Source organism: Mauremys mutica, chromosome 3 (genome assembly GCF_020497125.1).
Source record: "Mauremys mutica isolate MM-2020 ecotype Southern chromosome 3, ASM2049712v1, whole genome shotgun sequence".
Lineage (NCBI taxonomy): Eukaryota > Metazoa > Chordata > Testudines > Geoemydidae > Mauremys > Mauremys mutica.
Genome location: NC_059074.1, coordinates 125,953,297 through 125,973,083, shown reverse-complemented (window position 1 = coordinate 125,973,083; position 19,787 = coordinate 125,953,297). Strand labels below are relative to the sequence as shown.

At 44.5% G+C, this 19,787-nt stretch overlaps 1 protein-coding gene across 2 annotated transcripts in view; it reads right to left on the bottom strand.

Annotated features, from left to right (window-relative positions):
• The window catches only part of CEP43 (centrosomal protein 43), a 68,683-nt gene extending 49,182 nt beyond the window's left edge, over nt 1-19,501 (bottom strand). The window contains exons 1-2 of one of the 2 annotated variants that reach the window (XM_045011663.1): nt 19,201-19,501; nt 1,429-1,482 (exon numbers count right to left, since the gene is read on the bottom strand). In XM_045011663.1, coding sequence (XP_044867598.1) covers nt 1,429-1,482; nt 19,201-19,281 — 135 coding nt within the window. In that variant the 5' untranslated portion in view covers nt 19,282-19,501. The remainder of the gene's footprint in view (nt 1-1,428; nt 1,483-19,200) is intronic. The other variant, XM_045011664.1, reaches the window with a different exon arrangement.
• Nucleotides 19,502-19,787: the final 286 nt, after the last annotated feature.

The window sequence follows — 19,787 nt, the reverse complement described above, 5'->3', positions numbered from 1 at the left end:
ATGCCAGATATTATGAAGGGGCATACAAACATCTAGTGTTGTTTAACAGTATGATTAATCGCGCAATTAGTTTTTTTAAATTGCTTGACAGCCCTACTATTTTGCACTTGCTCTGTTTTTTAAAAACAGAATTTGCAGATTCTTCAGGAAAATATGGACTAAACTATTAGTTAACATGGGATTACTAAACAATTTTATTTTCTATTTTTTGCAATACCTTCCTGCAAGTGTCTAAGTGCTAATTTCCCCTACTAGATCTGTTCTATTTAGCTTACATTTTAAAATCAAGGAGAAATTAACTTGCAGTTTTTGGTCTGAAAAATCACTATACAATTTAGATAATGCCAAATTCTAAACCAAGATCACCAGCATACCAAAATATCACTGTTCATGAATCAGTCTAATAATGATGTCTGTACATCTCCAGGGAGAGCCTTTGTCTGTGTTAACTATTGCTGCAGAGTCACCAGAAGCACAAAAAGCACAGAAATTTGCAAATGAGAAATATGTTTTCTTAAACTTTACATTGATAATTCAGAGGCTCTCATTTTAAATGTAAGCTTATACACGAGTAAACTGATAAAGTTCCTTTAGAATATTTTTTTTAAAATGCAGAAGTACTCTTGGCAACTGCATGCATTAATTAATTTTTCATAATGTGCTTTTTGAAAGTACTTCCATCTTTTACATTTCAGAAGTCTTATGATCGAATATGATATAATATCAATAAGAAGCATTTTAAAAGAATTTCTGAACACACTTGATGGACTGGAGTATCTTTTTTAGATGTTTGTAGTGTTGTTGCAGTCGTGTTGGTCCCAGGATATGACAGAGATAAGGTGGGTGAGCTAGTATCTTTTATTGGGCTAACTTCCGCTGGTGGAAGAGACAAGAGCTCTTCTTCAAGGACCTCTGAAGCTAAAAAGCTTATCTCTTCCAGCAACAAAAGCTAGTCCAATAAAACATATTACCTCGTCCACCTTGTCTCTTTCCTATCCTCTTAAGAGTCATTCTGGACAACTGGATAACATGCTATTTGAAAACTAGCCAAGATCAATATTTACCCAAGAGAGCTAACCGATTGTGAATGAGATGTTATGAATGTAACCAGATCTTATAAAAAGGAAAAAATAGAAGAGATAGATAGTTTTTTATATTTTTCAGTGAATAAACTCCAACACTTCGTATCACTGTTGTGACCCAAACATCTAAAGAACTAGAAAATTTTTTGAGTAAAATCTTGATATTTCTGTTGTCATATTTAAAGCCTGATCCTGTTACCACTGAAATCAGTAAGGATCTAAGGTTATCAACATACTTTTGGCAAAGTGACAAAAAACGAACTTTTTATTTGTATTTTTGTACTTTTTATTGCATTAAGAGTTTACTGAAAGCTGAAGTAGAAATTACATTATTTTATCTCCTTACCTCTACTTTTTCTTGCTCTTCAAGTGCCAAAAATACAGCTGCTCGTAGTTCTGCCTATCAAATTAAAAAAGAAACCGTATTTTTGCTGTCACTATTTTCTCCCCACAATTCGAATATAAGAAGCAACAAGTAGCCTGCCAAATATTTGTTTAGACTGACCCCAGCTTCTTCCGGAGGTACTTGTATTGAATTTAATACCCCTAAATGTCATCATTTTATTAAACTACAGCTATATGCAATGTGGCTTCGGGCTGGGAAAGAAGAGTTTTCACAATCTAAAAAAAAAAAAAACAAAGGGAAGAAACAATAGGAATGTGAACTACAGTAGAACCGCAGAGTTATGAGCACCTTGGGAACGGAGGTTGTTCGTAACTCTAAAAGGTTTGTAACGCTAAACAAAATATTATGGTTGTTCTTTCAAAAGTTTACAACTGAACATTGACTTAATACAGCTTTGAAACATTACTATGCAGAAGAAAAATGCTGTTGTTCATAACTCTGAGGTTCCACTGTACATGGCCTATTAGGTCATTTCTACCGTCAGGGTGGGATTTTTTTTTCTTTAAACACTGCCTAGGTGGACTGGGCACCTAATTCCTATTAATTTTGAATACAAGTTGGACATTTAAGTCCCTTACATGTCTTTGAAATGCCCACATTTAATAAACATTTCTATGACAAGGAAATGTACACAAACAACATACTCAAAGATTAAGAAAATGTTAATAGTAAGATATAGACATTTCTGCAGTGTCTGGTCAGGAGACATGCAACAGAATCTAAACTCACGAATCTGAGCAGTATTCAAGGTATAAAACGATCTCTATAAAATGAGTATAGCTTTTTATTTTTTTTTATTCATTTTCATTCATTCATCGATTTTTCTTCTTGAACATTCAAATTTAAGTCTTGCATAAATACTTCCTTATGTTTGACTTTCCCTACATCCCTCATACAATATTCCAAGGTACAGCATTTTGGTCTATCCTTGCATTTGTTGAAAAAAAACCAAACATATATACCTTTAATGAACCTTCATCCATTTAGATGGTGAACTACCTGCTAGGTGCAAAGGTTGCAAATCTCTCAAGTTATCTAGGCAGATAAGTGCAGTGCTGGGAGGAGCTGGTGGTCATAGTACATGTAGGTACCAATGACATAGGGAAAGGTAGGAGAGAGGTCATGGAGGCCAAATGTAGGCTGGTAGGTAAGAGATTGAAGTCCAGGACCTGCATGACAGCATTTTCTGAAATGCTTCCAGTTCCCTGTGCAGGGCCAGTTAGTCAGAAACGCAGGGTCTGAGTGCATGGATGAGACAATAGTGTATGGAGGAGGGTTTTGGTTTATTACAAACTGGGGGACCCTTTGGGAATGGAGGAGCCTATACAGGAAAGATGGGCTCCACTTAAAGCAAAACAGAACAAGACTGCAGACATATAAAATTAAAAAGGTTGTAGAGTTTTTAAAATAAGGGCTGGGGGAAAGCAAACAGCTGTGGAGGAGCACACAGTTCAGACACAGACATCCCTTAGGGGAGCATCTATTAATGGGAAGTCTATATTCTAGTAAGGAGGACAGGCTAGAAATTGATAAAGCCAGGAATCAAAGAGAAACAGTCAAATGAAAGAGAGTTCCATTCAATTACATCAGATCATGGCAGACACCTAAAAAGTGACAAACTTAATAAATGTTTGTATACAAATGGCAGAAGTCTAAATACTAAGATAGGTGAACTTGAGTGCCTGATATTAAATGAGGATATTGATATAATAGGCATCACAGAAAGTTGGTGGAATGAGGATAATCAATTGGACATGGTAAGGATACAAAATATATAGGAATGACAGAGTAGGTCATGTTGGTGCAGGAGTGGTACTATATGTGAAAGAAAGCAGAGTCAAATATAGTCAAACTCTTAAATAAATCAAACTGTACCACAGAATCTCTATGGCTAGAAATTCGATGCTTGAATAATAAGAGTATAACAGTAGGAATATGCTACTGACCACATGACCAGGATGGTGAGGGTGACTGTGAAATGCTTTGGCAGATTAGAAAGGCTATAAAAATAGAAAACTCAATAATAATGTGGGATTTCAAGTATCCCCATCTTGACTGAGTACATGTCACTTCAGAACGGGATGAAGAGATAAAAGTTTCTAGATACTGTAAGTGACTCCTTCTTGGAGTAGCTGGTCCTGGAACCCCGAAGGGAAGAGGAAATTCTTGATTTAGTCCTAAGTGGAACTCAGTATCTGGTCCAAGAGGTGAATATCGCTGAATCGCTCAGTAATATCAGCTATATCATAATTAAATTTAACATCCTTGTGGGAGTACCAGTGGGGAGAAATACCAAAGAAGCACATCATACTAGCATTTAACTTCAGAAAGGGAACCTACACAAAATGAGTGAACTAGTTAGATGGAAATTAAAAGGTACCATCACAAAAGAGAACTGCCTGTAAGCTGCATGGAAACTTGGACCCAAAGGCTTTCCATACAGCTGGGGTTCCAGAGGCAATCACAGATCAGTAAAGCTAATTTCAGTACCAGGCAAACTGGTTGAAACCATAGTAAAGAATAGAACTATCAAACATGTAGATGAAAATAATTTGTTGGGGAAAAATTAACATGGCTTTTGTAGAGGGAAATCACCAATCTATTAGAATTCTTTGAGGAGATCAAGGAACATGTGGCCAAGCATGATACAGTGGATATAGCATACTTGGTGTGACATTCTGTACCTTGGGGGAGCACCCTGTAACTCCCCATATTCCTCATCTGTATATAATTATATTACACATAAAGCATGCCTTGTAAGGTATCAGGGGAAAAGTTATGATCTGCTGAAAGTCATTTCTTTCTCCATATATGTATATAATTAATGCATATGAAGTTATGAGAATTGTGTTGTATGGTTGTCACTAAGGGCATGTCTTCACTAGCAACGTTTAAGCGCTGCCATGGCAGTGCTTTAACATGGCTTGTGTAGTCGCGGCATAGCTCTCTCCCAGCGCTCAAAAAAAAAAAAAAAAAAACCCAACCAACCACCTCCATGTAGGAAGTAGCTCCCACCACTGGAGCACCGTCTACACTGGCACTTTACAGAGCTGAAACTTGCAGTGCTCGGGGAGGGTGTTACTCAATATATATTTTCTGAGCACAAGTTAAGACAGAACATTACTGGGGTTTTTGCCCCCCACAGAAGTTGAAATGACAATATTTCAGTTACTATAATAAAAGTTTTCTAGTAAAAGGCTTCTCCAGACACAATATTCCCAGCAAAGATTTCCCTTCAGTGGGAATGTTCAATGTTTACAATTGAATTTGACAGTAAAAGTTCATGAAGTGCTTGATTTTTTCTGGGAATGTTGGGTAACAGCCCTTGTGAATCAGTCAAAAAAAAAAAAGGAGCTTGTAAAAAAGTTAAGAAATCAACTAAGTAATTATAATATTATTCTTACAAATTTAAAGATTATGGTTAATTTCCCCACCAGCACCTAACATTTAAAGTTTACCTCATTTTGTTTCTTTACAAGTCACCTAACTTCCTTGTTGGTTTCAAACAGATTTCTCTCACTCTACTAATGCCATAGAAGCCAGATGCACTTACAGCAGGTTAAACAAAGCATTCCCTGATCAGACTGAACACTTGAAGTATTCTCTTAGGGTACGTCTACACTACAGGATTATTCCGAATTTACATAAACCGGTTTAGCAAAACAGATTGTATAAAATCGAGTGCGTGCGGCGACACTAAACACATTAAATCGGTGGTGTGCGTCCACGGTCCGAGGCTAGCGCCGATTTCTGGACCATTGCACTGTGGGTAGCTATTCCGTAGCTATCCCATAGTTCCCGCAGCCTCCCCCGCCCCTTGGAATTTCCGGGTTGAGATCCCAGTGCCTGATGGGGCAAAAATCATTGTCGCGGGTGGTTCTGGGTAAATGTCGTCAGTCACTCCTTCCTCTGGGAAAGCAACGGCAGACAAGCATTTCACGCCTTTTTTCCCTGGATTGCCCTGGCAGACGCCATAGCATGGCAATCATGGAGCCTGTTTTGCCTTTTGTGACTGTCACCGTATGTGTACTAGATGCCGCTGACAGAGGCGATTCAGCAGCGCTACACAGCGGCATGCATTTGCTTTTGCATGACAGCAGAGATGGTTATCAGCCATACTGTACCATCTATCATGCCATAAATTGGCAGTAAGATGATCATGGTTACCAGTCCTTTTGCACTGCACCATCTACTGCTGTCATAAGTGCCCCTGGCTGAGATCAGCCGGGGGCACAAAAGCCAAAATTGGGAATGACTCCCTGAGTCAATCCCTCCTTTTTGGTATCTAAAAATAGAATCAGTCCTGCCTAGAATATGGGGCAAGTGTACTAGATAACCAGTGTATCAGAGAACCAGAGAGCACAGCTGCTCTGTGTCAGCTCCCGCAGAAATTATGAGCTGTATGCTATTCACAGGGGGTCCTCCTGCAACAACCCCACCTGTTGATTCTGTTCTCCCCCAGCCTTCCTGGGCTACCTTAGCAGTGTCCCCCCACTTGTGTGATGAAGTAATAAAGAATGCAGGAATAAGAAACAGTGACTTGTTAGTGAGATAAAATGAGGGGAAGGCAGCCTCCAGCTGCTATGATAGTCCAGACAGGACATTAAGCAGTGTGGGGGACAGGAGCCCAGCATCGCGCTGCTAGTCCAGGGACAATTGAATCTTTTCTTTACACATGAAGGGCGGGGCCTGATGGAGCTCAGCCCCCTGTTGCTATGATGAAGATGGTTACCAGCCATACTGCACCATCTACCAGGAAAAATCAGGAGTTTTTTTACACAGGCGCCCATGGTCGACCTCAGTGGATGCTAGTCGGCATGGTTACCAGTCCTTTTGCACTGCCCCATGTGCCAAAAGGCTGATGACGATGATGGATATCAGCCATATTGCACCATCAGCCACCCATGGCGGGGGGAGGGGGGAGCGAGGATGTTGGTGTTGACTGCTGCAGCATCGCATCTATCTGCAGCATTCAGTAAAGATAGGGTGACATGTAAAAGAGTCAATAGAGGATTGTTTTCCCTTTCACTTCTGGGGGTGGGGGGCGTAAATTGCCGAGCTGTGCCCTGAACCACCGCGGACACTGTATTTGACCCTAGAAGCATTTGGAGCTCAGCCAAGAATGCAAATGCTTTTCGGAGACTGCAGGAACTGTGGGATTGCTTGAGTCCTCCAGTCCCCGCTCCCTCCCTCCATGAACGTCCATTTGATTCTTTGGCTTTCCGCTACGCTTGTCACACAGCAGTGCGCTGAGTCCCTGCTATGGCGTCTGTGTGGAGAATTTTTAAAAATGTTTTTGAATTTCGTCTTCTGTAATGGAGCGCTGATACAACAGATTTGCCTGCCCTTACAGCGATCACATCTGCATGGTCCATGCTGGAGCTCTTTTTTTTATTTTGATTTTTAACTGCATCGCCACATGTGCTGACGCTGGGCAAACAGGAAATATTCAAAAGTTCGTGGGGCTTTTCCTGTCTACCTGGCCACTGCATCCGAGTTCAGATTGCTGTCCAGAGCGGTCAGTGGTGCACTGTGAGATACCACCCGGAGGCCAATACCATCGATCTGCGGCCACACTAACCCTAATCCGATATGGTAATTCCGATACTAGTGCTACTCCTCTCGTTAGGGAGGAGTACAGAAATCATTTAAAGAGCCCTTTATATCGATATAAAGGGCCTCTTAGTGTGGACAGGTGTGGCGTTAAATCGGTTTTACGCTCCTTAAACCGGTTTAAACGCGTAGTGTAGACCAGGCCTTAATCGTTTATTAATGGAAGACAGGAACTGGTGCATAAGGGGGTACCAGTCTCCTCTCCTTAGGCAGGTTAAGAGGCAAACTCAGTGGTTCTCCACAATACAGGATGAGTAATTCTCTCTAGACACCTTGGTACTCCTTCCAAACATCCCTAAAAGAAGAGGGCCTCTGGCAGGGTGACCAGACACCCGATATTATCGGGACAGTCCCAATTTTAGGGGACTTGTCCCGTATCCCAACCTTACATCAGTTGGGACACACTTTGTCCTGATATCGGGACCGTCTGGTGGAGAAGCAACACACGCTGCTGCCGGTGCTGCTCATCTCTTCTTCCTGGGGCAGCTCCCGGCGCCTGCCCACTGGCAGGAGCCTGCAGTGCAGCCCCAGGCACAGAGGCAGCAAGGAGGTCTCCGTCGCATGCTGCAGGGGCAGGGCTTGCAGGTGCCGGCAGCAGACAGAGAGCCCCCCCGCCCCGACCTGTGACCGTAGGAGCCAGAGGGACCTGCCTGCCGGATGCTTCCTGGGAGCCGCTCCAGGTAAGCACTGTTGGGACTCCCCATCTGAGCCCCTGGCAGGTCCCTCTGACTCTTGGCTGGGGGGGGGGGGGAGAAGGGGGCGGCAGCTCTGCATGCTGCCGGTGCCTGTAAGCCCCACTCCATTACTCTGGCAGCTCCCACTGGTGCCTTTCCCGGCCAATGGGAGCCACCAACCACAGAGCTCGTGCTTGTGGCGGGTGCAGCACGTGGAGAATCTGGAGACTCCCCTCGCCACTCTCAGTCTAGGAGCCAGAGGCCTCCCAGCAGGGCTCATGAGTGCGGCCAGGGAAGGGGGCAGAGTGTGATGGTGAGTGTCTGGGAGGTGTGTGTGGGGGGTGCTGGGCTGTGAGGGTGTGGAGGCCACTGGGCAGTGGGGGAGGTTTGTGTGTTTTGGGGTGCTAGGTAGTGGGGGCCTATTGGAGGGGGTGCTGGGAAGTGGGGGAGATCTGTGTGTGTCAGGGCACTAGGCAGGCTGTGTGTGTGGGCCATTGTGTAGCTGTGGTGGTGGGGCTGTGGGGAAGGGCACTGGGAGGGAAAATCTGTGTGTATTGGGAAACTAGCGAGTTTTGGGGGGGGGTTCTGTGTGGGGTGCTGGGCAGCTGTGGTGGGGCTGTGGGCGGGGCGGTGTGCACAACACTGTTCATTTGTTGTGGGGGAGCTCTGGGCATAGTGGGTTCAGGGGGTGCAAGGCATAATGCATCCAGGGGGCACTGGGCAGGGGAGCTACGTGGCGCAGCATGGGCCCACCCCCAACAGGAAGATGCATGCTGGTAGAACAGGTCCAGGCGGACCAGCGTGCCTCTGGCCATGTCATGCATGCCCCAGGCCAGCCCCGCCCCTCCTGCTGCTCACTTCCTCAACTGAAGGCGGCGGTAGGAAATGCAGTGGTGGGTCCCAGCAGTGCTTATTTGAGGTGGCTCCCAGGAAGTGGCCGGCAGGTCCCTGAGGTAAGTGTCAGAGGCTGCATCTTCCTCCCCAGCAGAGTGTGTGCAGACCGGTCCACCTTGCTCATGGCAGAGCCAAGGAAAGGAGGCACCTGCCTCTCTCTGCACATGCTGATTCTACACAGAGCAGGCTGGGGCAGAGCACTGCTAAGCTGCTGCCCAGTTCACTTACCCACATTAGCAAGCAGGGATTGCACTTGGCAGCGTACATCTGTTTGATGTACAATCGGGACACCATTTGTCGAGATAGTCAGGTAAAATTTAATATTTGGTAGTGAAATAGAAAATTAGTTGATTGGGAATGCCCCATTAAACCCGACTGTGATTGGTTATCTACTGGCAATTTTGGTTTTTCAGGTTGTTTTCTGGTGTAATGCAAATTTACGGTAGGGATATGTAGTTTACAGTTCTGAACCACAGTGCATACCGTAGGACAAACTACAGTGGGCACGTAATAACACATAAGTAGTAGTTCTTTTCAGTGGCTAGCTAAGCTAACAATCTTCAGCGGAAAACCCCACCTGAAATGGCAACGGCAAGGGAGGAGCCAACTACCAAAAAAACAAAAAAAGACAGTGCAGATACAGGACAGAATGAGAAGCCACTTTCCTAGGATTTCCGAATCCAGGTGTGTGTGATTCAAAAGCCTTTTGTAAAGCATGCAGGAAGGAATTTAGCATTTGCCATGGTGACGAGTCTGATGTTAAGCATCATGCTGAATCAAAAAATCATGGACAAAACACCCAGACTCACAAGAGCAATACTTTGGTCTCACATTTTTTCAGCAAGCCAAATGAATCCTTCAACAAGGTTATCGCTACTGAACTAACTCAAGTTTACTGCACAGTAGCCCATCAACACTCCTATCACTTGTGTGACTGTGAACTTAAACTGGAGCCTACCTTGTATCCAGATTCAACAATTACAAAGCACGTCAGCTGTGGCCGGACTAAAGCAGAGGCATTGATCAATAATGTGCTGTCACCGTTCTCAACAGAATTTTTAAAAGACCTCAGCAAGCCAGATGGTCCCTATTTCTCATTGCCACAGATGCATCTAACAAGGGCAATGTGAAAACTTTCCCTTTATCATTGACACCTGGACACCTGAACATGAGGTCCAAGATAAACTGTTAGACTTCTATGAGCAAAGTGAAGAGACTGCAGAGGCAATAAGCAACACATTACTTGAAAAACTTGCAACACACAAACTAGACCTAAACAAAGTGTCTTCCTACTGTGCTGATAATGCAAACGTGAATTATGGAAAGCGACAATCAGTGTACCAGAATTTAAAAAAACAAAATGAAAATATCTTGCCAGCAAACTGCCCTGCCCATGTTGTGCACAACGCTGTGAAACATGCTAGCAATACCCTACAAATTGACACAGACTCTGGTGATTAAGATGTTCAATCATTTCAGCAGTTCTGCTAAGAGAGTAGCAGTATTGAAGGATATGTTTGACTTTGTAGAAATAGAGTATGCCACTTTACTGTGCCATGTTCCAACGTGCTGATTGAGTCTTTTTCCAGCTGTAAACAGGCTTGTAAATATGTGACAGGCTGTTAAGTGCTATTTTGTTTCTCTGGGCAGTGAGAAGTGCCCAAAATTTCTATGGATGCTGTTCTCAGACAGTGAAAACTGTGAACAAGGTGAGGGGCCTAGCAAAGTTGAGGTTCATCTGTTTTCCCTCCAGAATGTCCTGAAAATCTTCAATGATACTGTGCTCTGTTTGGAAAATGAGAGTATGACAGCATGTGAAGTGTATGCCATAATGAATACTCTGAGAATTAAACTTCAGCAATGGAAAAATGACAAATTCTTTGGCTCCAAAGTTGAAAATGCATTAATTGACATGCTGCCTGTCACTGCTACATGTCTCCAGAAAGATTTAATGAAATTTTATGATCCTATATTTGAAGAAATGGTTTGATTTTTCAACAACTGGCTACTTGTTCAATACCCAGTGCTTGAACATCAAAGTTAATAGGGTATTCGAATACAAGGATCTGTCTGCGGCCGTGACAGCTGTAAACCTTCAGAAAACAGTGGATCTTGATCAGCTCTATCATCAAAGACATCAATTCCAAGTTGGAACCTGGAAACTATTCAGGTGGGGAACTCTGGTGTCAAGTGCTGAGAAACAAGGACAGTAGCACTGAATTCCTGAACATGGCAAAGCTGGTGTCATACGTGCTCAGTATACCCATAAGCAATGCATACTCAGAGCGTGTATTTTCAATCATGAAAGGTGCATGGACTGATGTCCAGAATCGAAGCAGCATAGACTTGGTGCGGAGTGAAACCCTTGTCAAAATGAATTTCCGGATGAGTTGCAAGGACTTCTACAGCTTTGAGATTGCCCAGAAGCAAGTCATGACTATGGCAAAGTTATCCCAGAAATAGTAGACTTCTGGCATATCTGAGAGGTATGCAAATTGGAAAGTTGATTTATTGACTGAATAAAAAACCCGGCCCTTTACCCCTCTTTGTTTAGTATACAAATAAATCTGTATGTTTAAATATGTATTACGACTAAGTCTATAATTTAGACTCACTGATTCCAGACCTCTGTGACGTAGGTTGCTTCAGCTGTCAGTGGCTGAAGGCAGGACTGGGGGCCTCCCCTCTGCGACTGTGGCTGGAGCCAGAGCTAGAACTGGGACCCTTCACTCCCCTGCCCTGCAACTGGATCTGACTTTGCAACCAGGATCCTGTGCCCCTGTCCTGCAGCTTCAGCCGGGGGCTGGAGCCAGAGCCCTGTGCCCCTGGCCCCGTGGCTTCTACTGGGGGCTGGAGCTGGGGCCATGAATCCTTGCCCTGTGGCTTGTGGTGCAGGCTGCAGCAGGGGCCGTACAACTCCTCTTGCAGCTTCCTAGGGCCATGTTCCCCCTCTCATGGCTCTGGTCGGGGCTGTGCACCTGTGTCTATCATCGTCGTCTCCCCCACCCTGCTCGCCCAATGTGTCCTGATATTTCACTCTTGCGATCTGGTCACCCTAGCCTCTGGTGACATCTCCTCCTGAGCCACATACAAAGTGATCCCCCAGTCCTATTAGAAAACCACATTACATCAATGAAAATAACTGTCCCTGCTAAGATCCTATCATAGTGATTAAGTTCATGTGCCACAAGCAGATCTGGCTCTCATGTCATTAACAAAGTAGGAGATACCCACTCTACAAATAAAAAGAGGGGAACACTTGAAATCAGCTCAAGCACAAGTTTTAAATTTAAAATATGAACAATTATTTCTTAAAAATAAATTTGTTAGTCTTTAAGGTGCCACAAGTACTCCTGTTCTTTTTAAAAAATACTCATTTACTTCAAAGAAGCTAAAAAATGCTAAAAGTATAGTTAACATTATTTATAATGGTACCTAGACAGTCATTCCAGTTTAATGAACAAGCTGTCCTCCTGAAATGAAGCTGCTTCTGTAACAATACGTGTAAGAGGGATGGGAAGGCTGGAGATTACACCCTGTGAGACTAAATAGTACAAAATGTGCTGAGTATTTCAGGCAATTAGTAATTAATAGACATTATTAAAATGTGCTTTATAATAAATGGATGGTATGACAGATATGATCTTTTTTGCAATATCCTTGGGAGAGTTTATTACGTTTAAGTACATTTGAGGTCCACTGTTTTAAATGGTCTGGGCCAGGACTGTACATAACCACTCTCCTAGAGGGGAGACAGGATGTGAACCTTGTGAAGTGTTATGAACTTTAAAGGACTACACTGAACAATGTGCCAGACGAGAATGGACTTCTGAGACAAACATTGTCAAGTGGTTTGCCTGAGGAAATCTCTAGGTGGAAGTGAATGCAAATTCGCCACCTCCAGTTATGCAAACTACTCCCTGAGGAGACAACCACCGTCTGCTGATTACCTGTTCCCGGAGTCTCAAGATCAAAAGTTCAAACTGTATAAAGAAAAGACCAACTTATTAATGAGTGTGCTAGCTCAAACTATTACTAAACTATAACCACAGAAAAAACCCTTGGTTAAGTTTGAAGGACTGACTCCTACCAGAGTTCTTTTTGGGTTTTGTGGGGAGTGATCTTTGATAAGCCTGGTAGCATGGGTGTAGATTCTTTTATTGTTTTTAATATATTTGCTCTGTAATGCCTCTGATTTAAGAATAAGTGTGCTTCTTAGAAAGAGCTGTGTGGTAACTTGTGACTACTGGCAATCACAGCTATTTATAGCCTTCAAAGAGAAATACTAGTGCAGATGCTGGCCTGTTTGGGCAGTCTGGCTTGTTAGTGATACCACAGGAAACTATGGCAGGAAAAACCCTGGTAAAGAGGGAGAGACGCACAGATCTCTACCCAAGAGAGGTCATGACTGATTAGCCTGGGTCCTCGAGTTGGTGCTCTTCATGGACCATGGAGGGGAATATAGGTGCAGTTGCCCTGAACGGTGACAGAAGGAGCTATGGAAACTAATAAGTTCTTTAAAATAAAGAATCAACTTTATAACATCTTAATTAATATAAATTTTATTCTTTTTTTAACCCTTTTTTGTGGCAAACCTGATAACTACCCAACAGAAACAGTTTTTAAGATGAACTTATAAAACTGACTTATCCAGGCTGCCGTTAGCTTTATGCTGTCAAAGGAGTCTTGCTCTCCTATTGCTATGACCAAGAGGTGTTGTGAGTGCTGCAAACCCCATGTCACTAGTGACATTTCACCCAACTAAAGGAGCATAAAATTATTTTGAACAAATCATATCCAGTCAGAAAAAAGTGGTTGTAAAGCAGGATATGAGGGACGAGGAAGGGAAAGAGTAGAAGCCTTCCTTTTTCATATGAAGACTGTCTCCCTGAAAGAAGAAAAGAAAAGAAAAAGCACAAGCTCTTCGGAACCAAATCTTCTTTTGTGTTTGTACAGCACACACCACATTGTCAGTTTTAGTGGAAACAAGTAATAAGAGTACAAATGTGAAGAACAGGCTTTTGTAGAAACATGTCACAAGAATACATGAAGTAACAGGAAGAAACACACACCTGGATAGTTTTTGAATATTAACTAATTTCATGCTCATGGATTATGAACACTAATATTATATATTTCAGTTTAAGAAGTGTGTATCAGCAAAACATTAACGGTTTTAGAAGGTAATAGACATTTTGCATTGTCAAGTTAAATAATTGACACAAATGCCAATGTGCACAAGATATTAATATAAAGAAAAGCCAAACCCGAGCAAACTACGTTTATTATTATTACAACCGCATACAAACTCCTGCAGGACAAGTTCCTTCACATGTCCCTGTAGAAGGCCTAAAACTAACCAAATAGGTCTCGTATATTTTCCCCAGTTTTATCGCTGGTCACCTTTATAATACGTCTTCTATTGAATATATTCTATTTTAACTAGAGTCTTTCCACATTCGTCTCTTATGACAAGTTCACATTCTCTCTACTTCGTCTGCATCAGAGTCACATACATACCCTTTTTATAGTTTGCTCTCATTTATGTCTTACTGATCTCCACATGATACTGAACACACATCCTTCTATGCCTTACTTTCTAGCTTTTACGCTCACCCATCCTTGGAAAGTAGACTGTTTAATTTTGAGGTATAAATACGCAATATCAGAGCATAGCTTGTTTTCCCTAACTTAGATATTATTATTAAAAAAAATAATAAAGTACTAACAGGTACACAATACTCAAGCAAGCAATACGTTGAGTATTATTACATTTAATGTACTGTAAGAAAAATTCCTTATGCATGATATAAACCAACTTGAAATGCAAATGCCTATCAAAATCGGTCAGATCAATAGAAGTAGCGCAACTCCCATAAATTACCACAACTACCTATCAAAAGTCTGTGCTTACCCTCATTCAGGCGGCTGCTACTACATGGCCATTTAGAATACTGTGTTTAAGATATGAAAACTGTCAATCTCAGGGAAGCACCAGAGCTTTGGAGCAGAACCTGGAGCAGCAGAGCTACAGGGTTTTGCCTCGAGCCTGAGCAGAGTCAGAGCACAGCTCCAAAGCCCTGGGAAGCATGGCATCAGTGGGAGCCACTAACAAAAAAAAAAAAAAAAAAGCTATCAGCAGAAGCTACAGGAACCATTTACAAGTCTCTGTAGGGCACTGGGGCCAAGTGAGGAGTAGGATGTAAACTTCCAAGAGTCTCTCACTACTTTTATCTCAACCAAGGCCAGCTAAATTTAACCTTATCAGTTACTGTGAGTTTCTGTATTATAACTAGACTTGGCAGAGTTCAATTTTTTCAAATGATTTTGATCCATAAAGCCAACATGTATTTTTAAACTTAATTTTTCAGTGTTTTTATCTATTTAATTTTCACAGTTGTAAGAAGTTATGGGTGATCAGAGAATGACAGTAAACATCAAGATAAATCTTTGTTTACCATTAAAACACAAACTGTCAACATCATGTGTCAGAACATAAAGTAAACATCCTAAAATTAAACTCTAAGAAATTCTCAAGCAGCATTTTTCTTACTTCGCCTAATCGTTAATTTCAAACATAGATAAAAATATTTCTTTGTTGTTTGTTTATGTTGGTGAAATTAATGTTTACCAACATTTATTGATAAAAATCAAAACTTTCCAAGCCTAATTACAAATTGCAGGACATTAGAACGGAAGTATTTAAGCAAGGACACACACACACACACACACACACTTACTTTACATAAGAAATTAAATTGAACTAGCAACTACTAGTAGTAACCATACTATAATCAACTGTATTTACATATGGTCTTATATATAGTGAGCACTTTTCATCTATGAATGAAATTTAAGAAAGGAAGCAAAAAACAGCACACTTATTTCCAACTACAGGGGACAGTAATGTTTCAATTGCACAGTTTTGCTTAAAGTGTGGCACACATACCTGACCAAACCGAGCTGATTTTTAAAGTTAGTGACTTCCCTCTGTCATTATATACTTTTCAACTTCAGGTTTTTCTAATCCCCTTACATTTGCCCAAATAAATCCCTTGGTGCTAATTTTACACTCCAACTGGAAGAGTGACTAGATGGATAATCCAATAGGTTTAAGCAACAAAGAATCCTGTGGCACCTTATAGACTAACAGACGTTTTGCAGCATGAGCTTTCGTGGGTGAATACCCACTTCTTCAGATGCAAGTGGTGGAAATTTCCAGGGGCAGGTTTATATATGCAAGCAAGAAGCAAGCTAGAGATAACGAGGTTAGATCAATCAGGGAGGATGGGGCCCTGTTCTAGCAGTTGAGGTGTGAAAACCAAGGGAGGAGAAACTGGTTCTGTAATTGGCAAGCCATTCACAGTCTTTGTTTAATCCTGAGCTGATGGTGTCAAATTTGCAGATGAACTGGAGCTCAGCAGTTTCTCTTTGAAGTCTGGTCCTGAAGTTTTTTTGCTGCAGGATGGCCACCTTAAGATCTGCTATTGTGTGGCCAGGGAGGTTGAAGTGTTCTCCTACAGGTTTTTGTATATTGCCATTCCTAATATCTGATTTGTGTCCATTTATCCTTTTCCTTAGAGACTGTCCAGTTTGGCCGATGTACATAGCAGAGGGGCACTGCTGGCATATGATGGCATATATTACATTGGTGGACGTGCAGGTGAATGAACCAGTGATGGTGTGGCTGATCTGGTTAGGTCCTGTGATGGTGTTGCTGGTGTAGATATGTGGGCAGAGTTGGCATCGAGGTTTGTTGCATGGGTTGGTTCCTGAGCTAGAGTTACTATGGTGCGGTGTGCAGTTACTGGTGAGAATATGCTTCAGGTTGGCAGGTTGTCTGTGGGCAAGGACTGGCCTGCCACCCAAGGCCTGTGAAAGTGTGGGATCATTCTCCAGGATGGGTTGTAGATCCCTGATGATGCGCTGGAGGGGTTTGAGCTGGGGACTGTATGTGATGGCCAGTGGAGTCCTGTTGGTTTCTTTCTTGGGTTTGTCTTGCAGTAGGAGGCTTCTGGGTACACGTCTGGCTCTGTTGATCTGTCTCCTTATTTCCTCGTGCGGGTACTGTAGTTTTGAGAATGCTTGGTGGAGATTTTGTAGGTGTTGGTCTCTGTCTGTGGGGTTAGAGCAGATGCGGTTGTACCTCAGTGCTTGGCTGTAGACAATGGATCTTGTGGTGTGCCCGGGATGGAAGCTGGAGGCATGAAGGTAGGCATAGCGGTCGGTAGGTTTTCGGTATAGGGTGGTGTTAATGTGACCATCAATTATTTGCACCGTAGTGTCTAGGAAGTGGACCTCCCGTGTAGATTGGTCCAGGCTGAGGTTGATGGTGGGGTGGAAGCTGTTGAAATCGTGGTGGAATTTTTCCAGAGTCTCCTTCCCATGGGTCCAGATGATGAAGATGTCATCAATGTAGCGTAGGTAGAGAAGGGGCGTGAGTGGACGGGAGCTGAGGAAGCGTTGTTCCAGGTCAGCCATAAAAATATTGGCATATTGTGGGGCCATGCGGGTGCCCATAGCGGTGCCACTGATCTGGAGATATATATTGTCATCAAATTTGAAATAGTTGTGTCTGAGGATGAAGGCACAGAGCTCAGCAACCAGTTGTGCTGTGGCATCATCAGGGATACTGTTCCTGACAGCTTGTATTCCATCAGCGTGTGGGATGTTGGTGTAGAGAGCCTCTACATCCATGGTGGCCAGGATGGTGTTTTCTGGAAGTTCACCAATGCATTGTAGTTTCCTCAGGAAATCAGTGGTGTCACGGAGATAGCTGGGCGTGCTGGTGGCATAGGGTCTGAGTAGAGAGTCCACATATCCAAACAGTCCTTCAGTGAGAGTTCCAATGCCCGAGATGATGGGGCGTCCAGGATTTCCAGGTTTGTGGATTTTGGGCAGTAGATAGAATAGCCCTGGTCGGGGCTCTAAGGGTATGTTGACTTGTTCCGGTGTTAGTGTAGGGAGTGTCTTGAGTAGATGGTTCAGTTCCTTAGTGTATTCCTCAGTGGGATCTGAGGGAAGTGGCCTGTAGAATTTGGTGTTGGAGAGTTGTCTGGCGGCCTCCTTTTGGTAGTCAGACCTGTTCATGATGACAACAGCACCTCCTTTATCAGCCTCTTTGGTTATAATGTCAGGATGGTTTCTGAGGCTGTGGATGGCATTGCGTTCTGCACGACTTAGGTTATGAGGCAAGCGATGTTGTTTTTCCACAATTTCTGCCTGTGCACGTCGGCGGAAGCATTCAATGTATAGGTCCAGACTGTCATTTCGACCCTCAGTCCATGGACTCCTCCTTAATGCACAAGCGTTAACCATATTTGAGTCAGGCCCAAACAGTGCGGCTGTCCTCAGGATTTGCAAGGCAATTCAGACACACGGGTGCAGACAAGAATAAAAGATACCCAGAAACAAACAAGGAATTCATCCTTTTGGCATCCTGGGAAACCTCACAGGTCTATTTTGAATGGGAATGTCAAAAGAATTAAAAGAAATTAATTACGTGACCCAAGAAGAAGCCAACATAACCTCATTTAAAGGAAATCCAAGGGTTAGCAACCAAAGAAAGGCTTACAGTTTATAATACGCAGTCACTAACCCTTATGCACATGAATGACCCTTAGTGGGTGCAAGCACGACTGCGAATAAAAGGGGTTGGCCAGCCTGTGTGCACAAGGAAGACATGGATAGCGAGACACCAGGATGACAACCCTGGGTGATGATAAGGATGAGGAGAATAATGACTGACACTCCAGGGACTCCCACTGGGAGATGTGAGAGATGCTGGTCACACAGCTGAACCCTTTTTATCTGCTACTGTATTTTAGTATTTGTGGGATTGTTTATCTGCTCAGTGTTTCTTGTGTGCACCTAGATCTCCTAATACCAGCACTACTCCTGCAGCTGTAACCCTCAGGCGATCGATTCTTTTTTAACCAATAAAAGCGAAAATCACTTGCAACACTCGGTAATCAACACACGCATCCATCAATAAGGCTACAGGGGTCAGGCCCACGGACATTCAGGAGGGGCCCTATTTGAACCGGGACGTTGGACGGCCTCTGCTTGCAGCATGGAAGGGCTTGGAGCGGGTTCCTTTGCTTGGGCTCTGCCAGGCGCGCCCTGGGCCCGGAGCTGACACGCGAGCGTGGGGCGCAAACTCGCCCCCGAGCGCAGCGCCAGGGGCCGAGCGGGTGGGTCAGGGGCCGGGGCCGGGGCCAGGCCTGCGGCGCTCCCCGGGCGCGGAAGATCCCGCAGGGCAGAGGCTCGCCACGGGCGCCGTAGGCCAGACAAGTGCGGCGATCGCGTCCCGGACTCCCGGGGTCGGCGTTGGGCCTAGCAGCTCCCAGCAGGGGTAGGGGCGGCGCAGGAGGAAGCGAACCGAGTCCCCGGCCCCGCCTCCCCCTCATGGCGCGGGGCGGGCGGAGTGGCCGTTAGTACCGTTAGTGCCGTTGGCTCCGCCCGCTCCCCTCCCCCCCAACACACGCACGTGTCTCGCGCCCCAGGGGACAAACCCCTCCCCCGCCAATACCTTGATTTTATTGAGTACCCCGCTGCTCTCCAGCGTCTGCACCAGCAGGTCCCGCAGCTCCGTGTCCTCCTCCGCCGCCATCTTGTTTCTCCCTGACAACCGCCCAAACTATGTTAGCGGCGGGACGGGTCGCGCAGATTCGCCGCGGGGAAGAGAAGAGGCGCTAACGTCGGGGCGGGGGGGGAGGGGAGCGGGCAAGCGGCCGTGCCGACTTACTGGCTACCCGAGCGGCGACGGGCCGGGACTGGCGCTGCTCAGGGCCTGTCTCGGGCCCGGCGCGTGGAATGTGCGGGGGCCAACAGGCAGCGCCGCGATTGGCGGGCGGGCGGGCGCGGGAAGTTTAAAGGGAAGGGGCGGGGCTAGGCCGGGGCCTTGGCTGGGGAGCGGCGCTCGGCCCTGGAAGGGGGGAGTCGCGGGGGTCGCTAGAGCTGCTCAGGGGCCCGGATTGGCGGCGGCGGCTGCTGCCCTGGGGTAACCGGGGGTGGAGAGCGCGGAGCCGGGGTGCAGCTGGGAAACCGGCTAATAACGGGAGAGGTGAGACAAAGGGCCACGACCCGGTCGTTCCTGTCCAGGCTGTTCACGCTTAA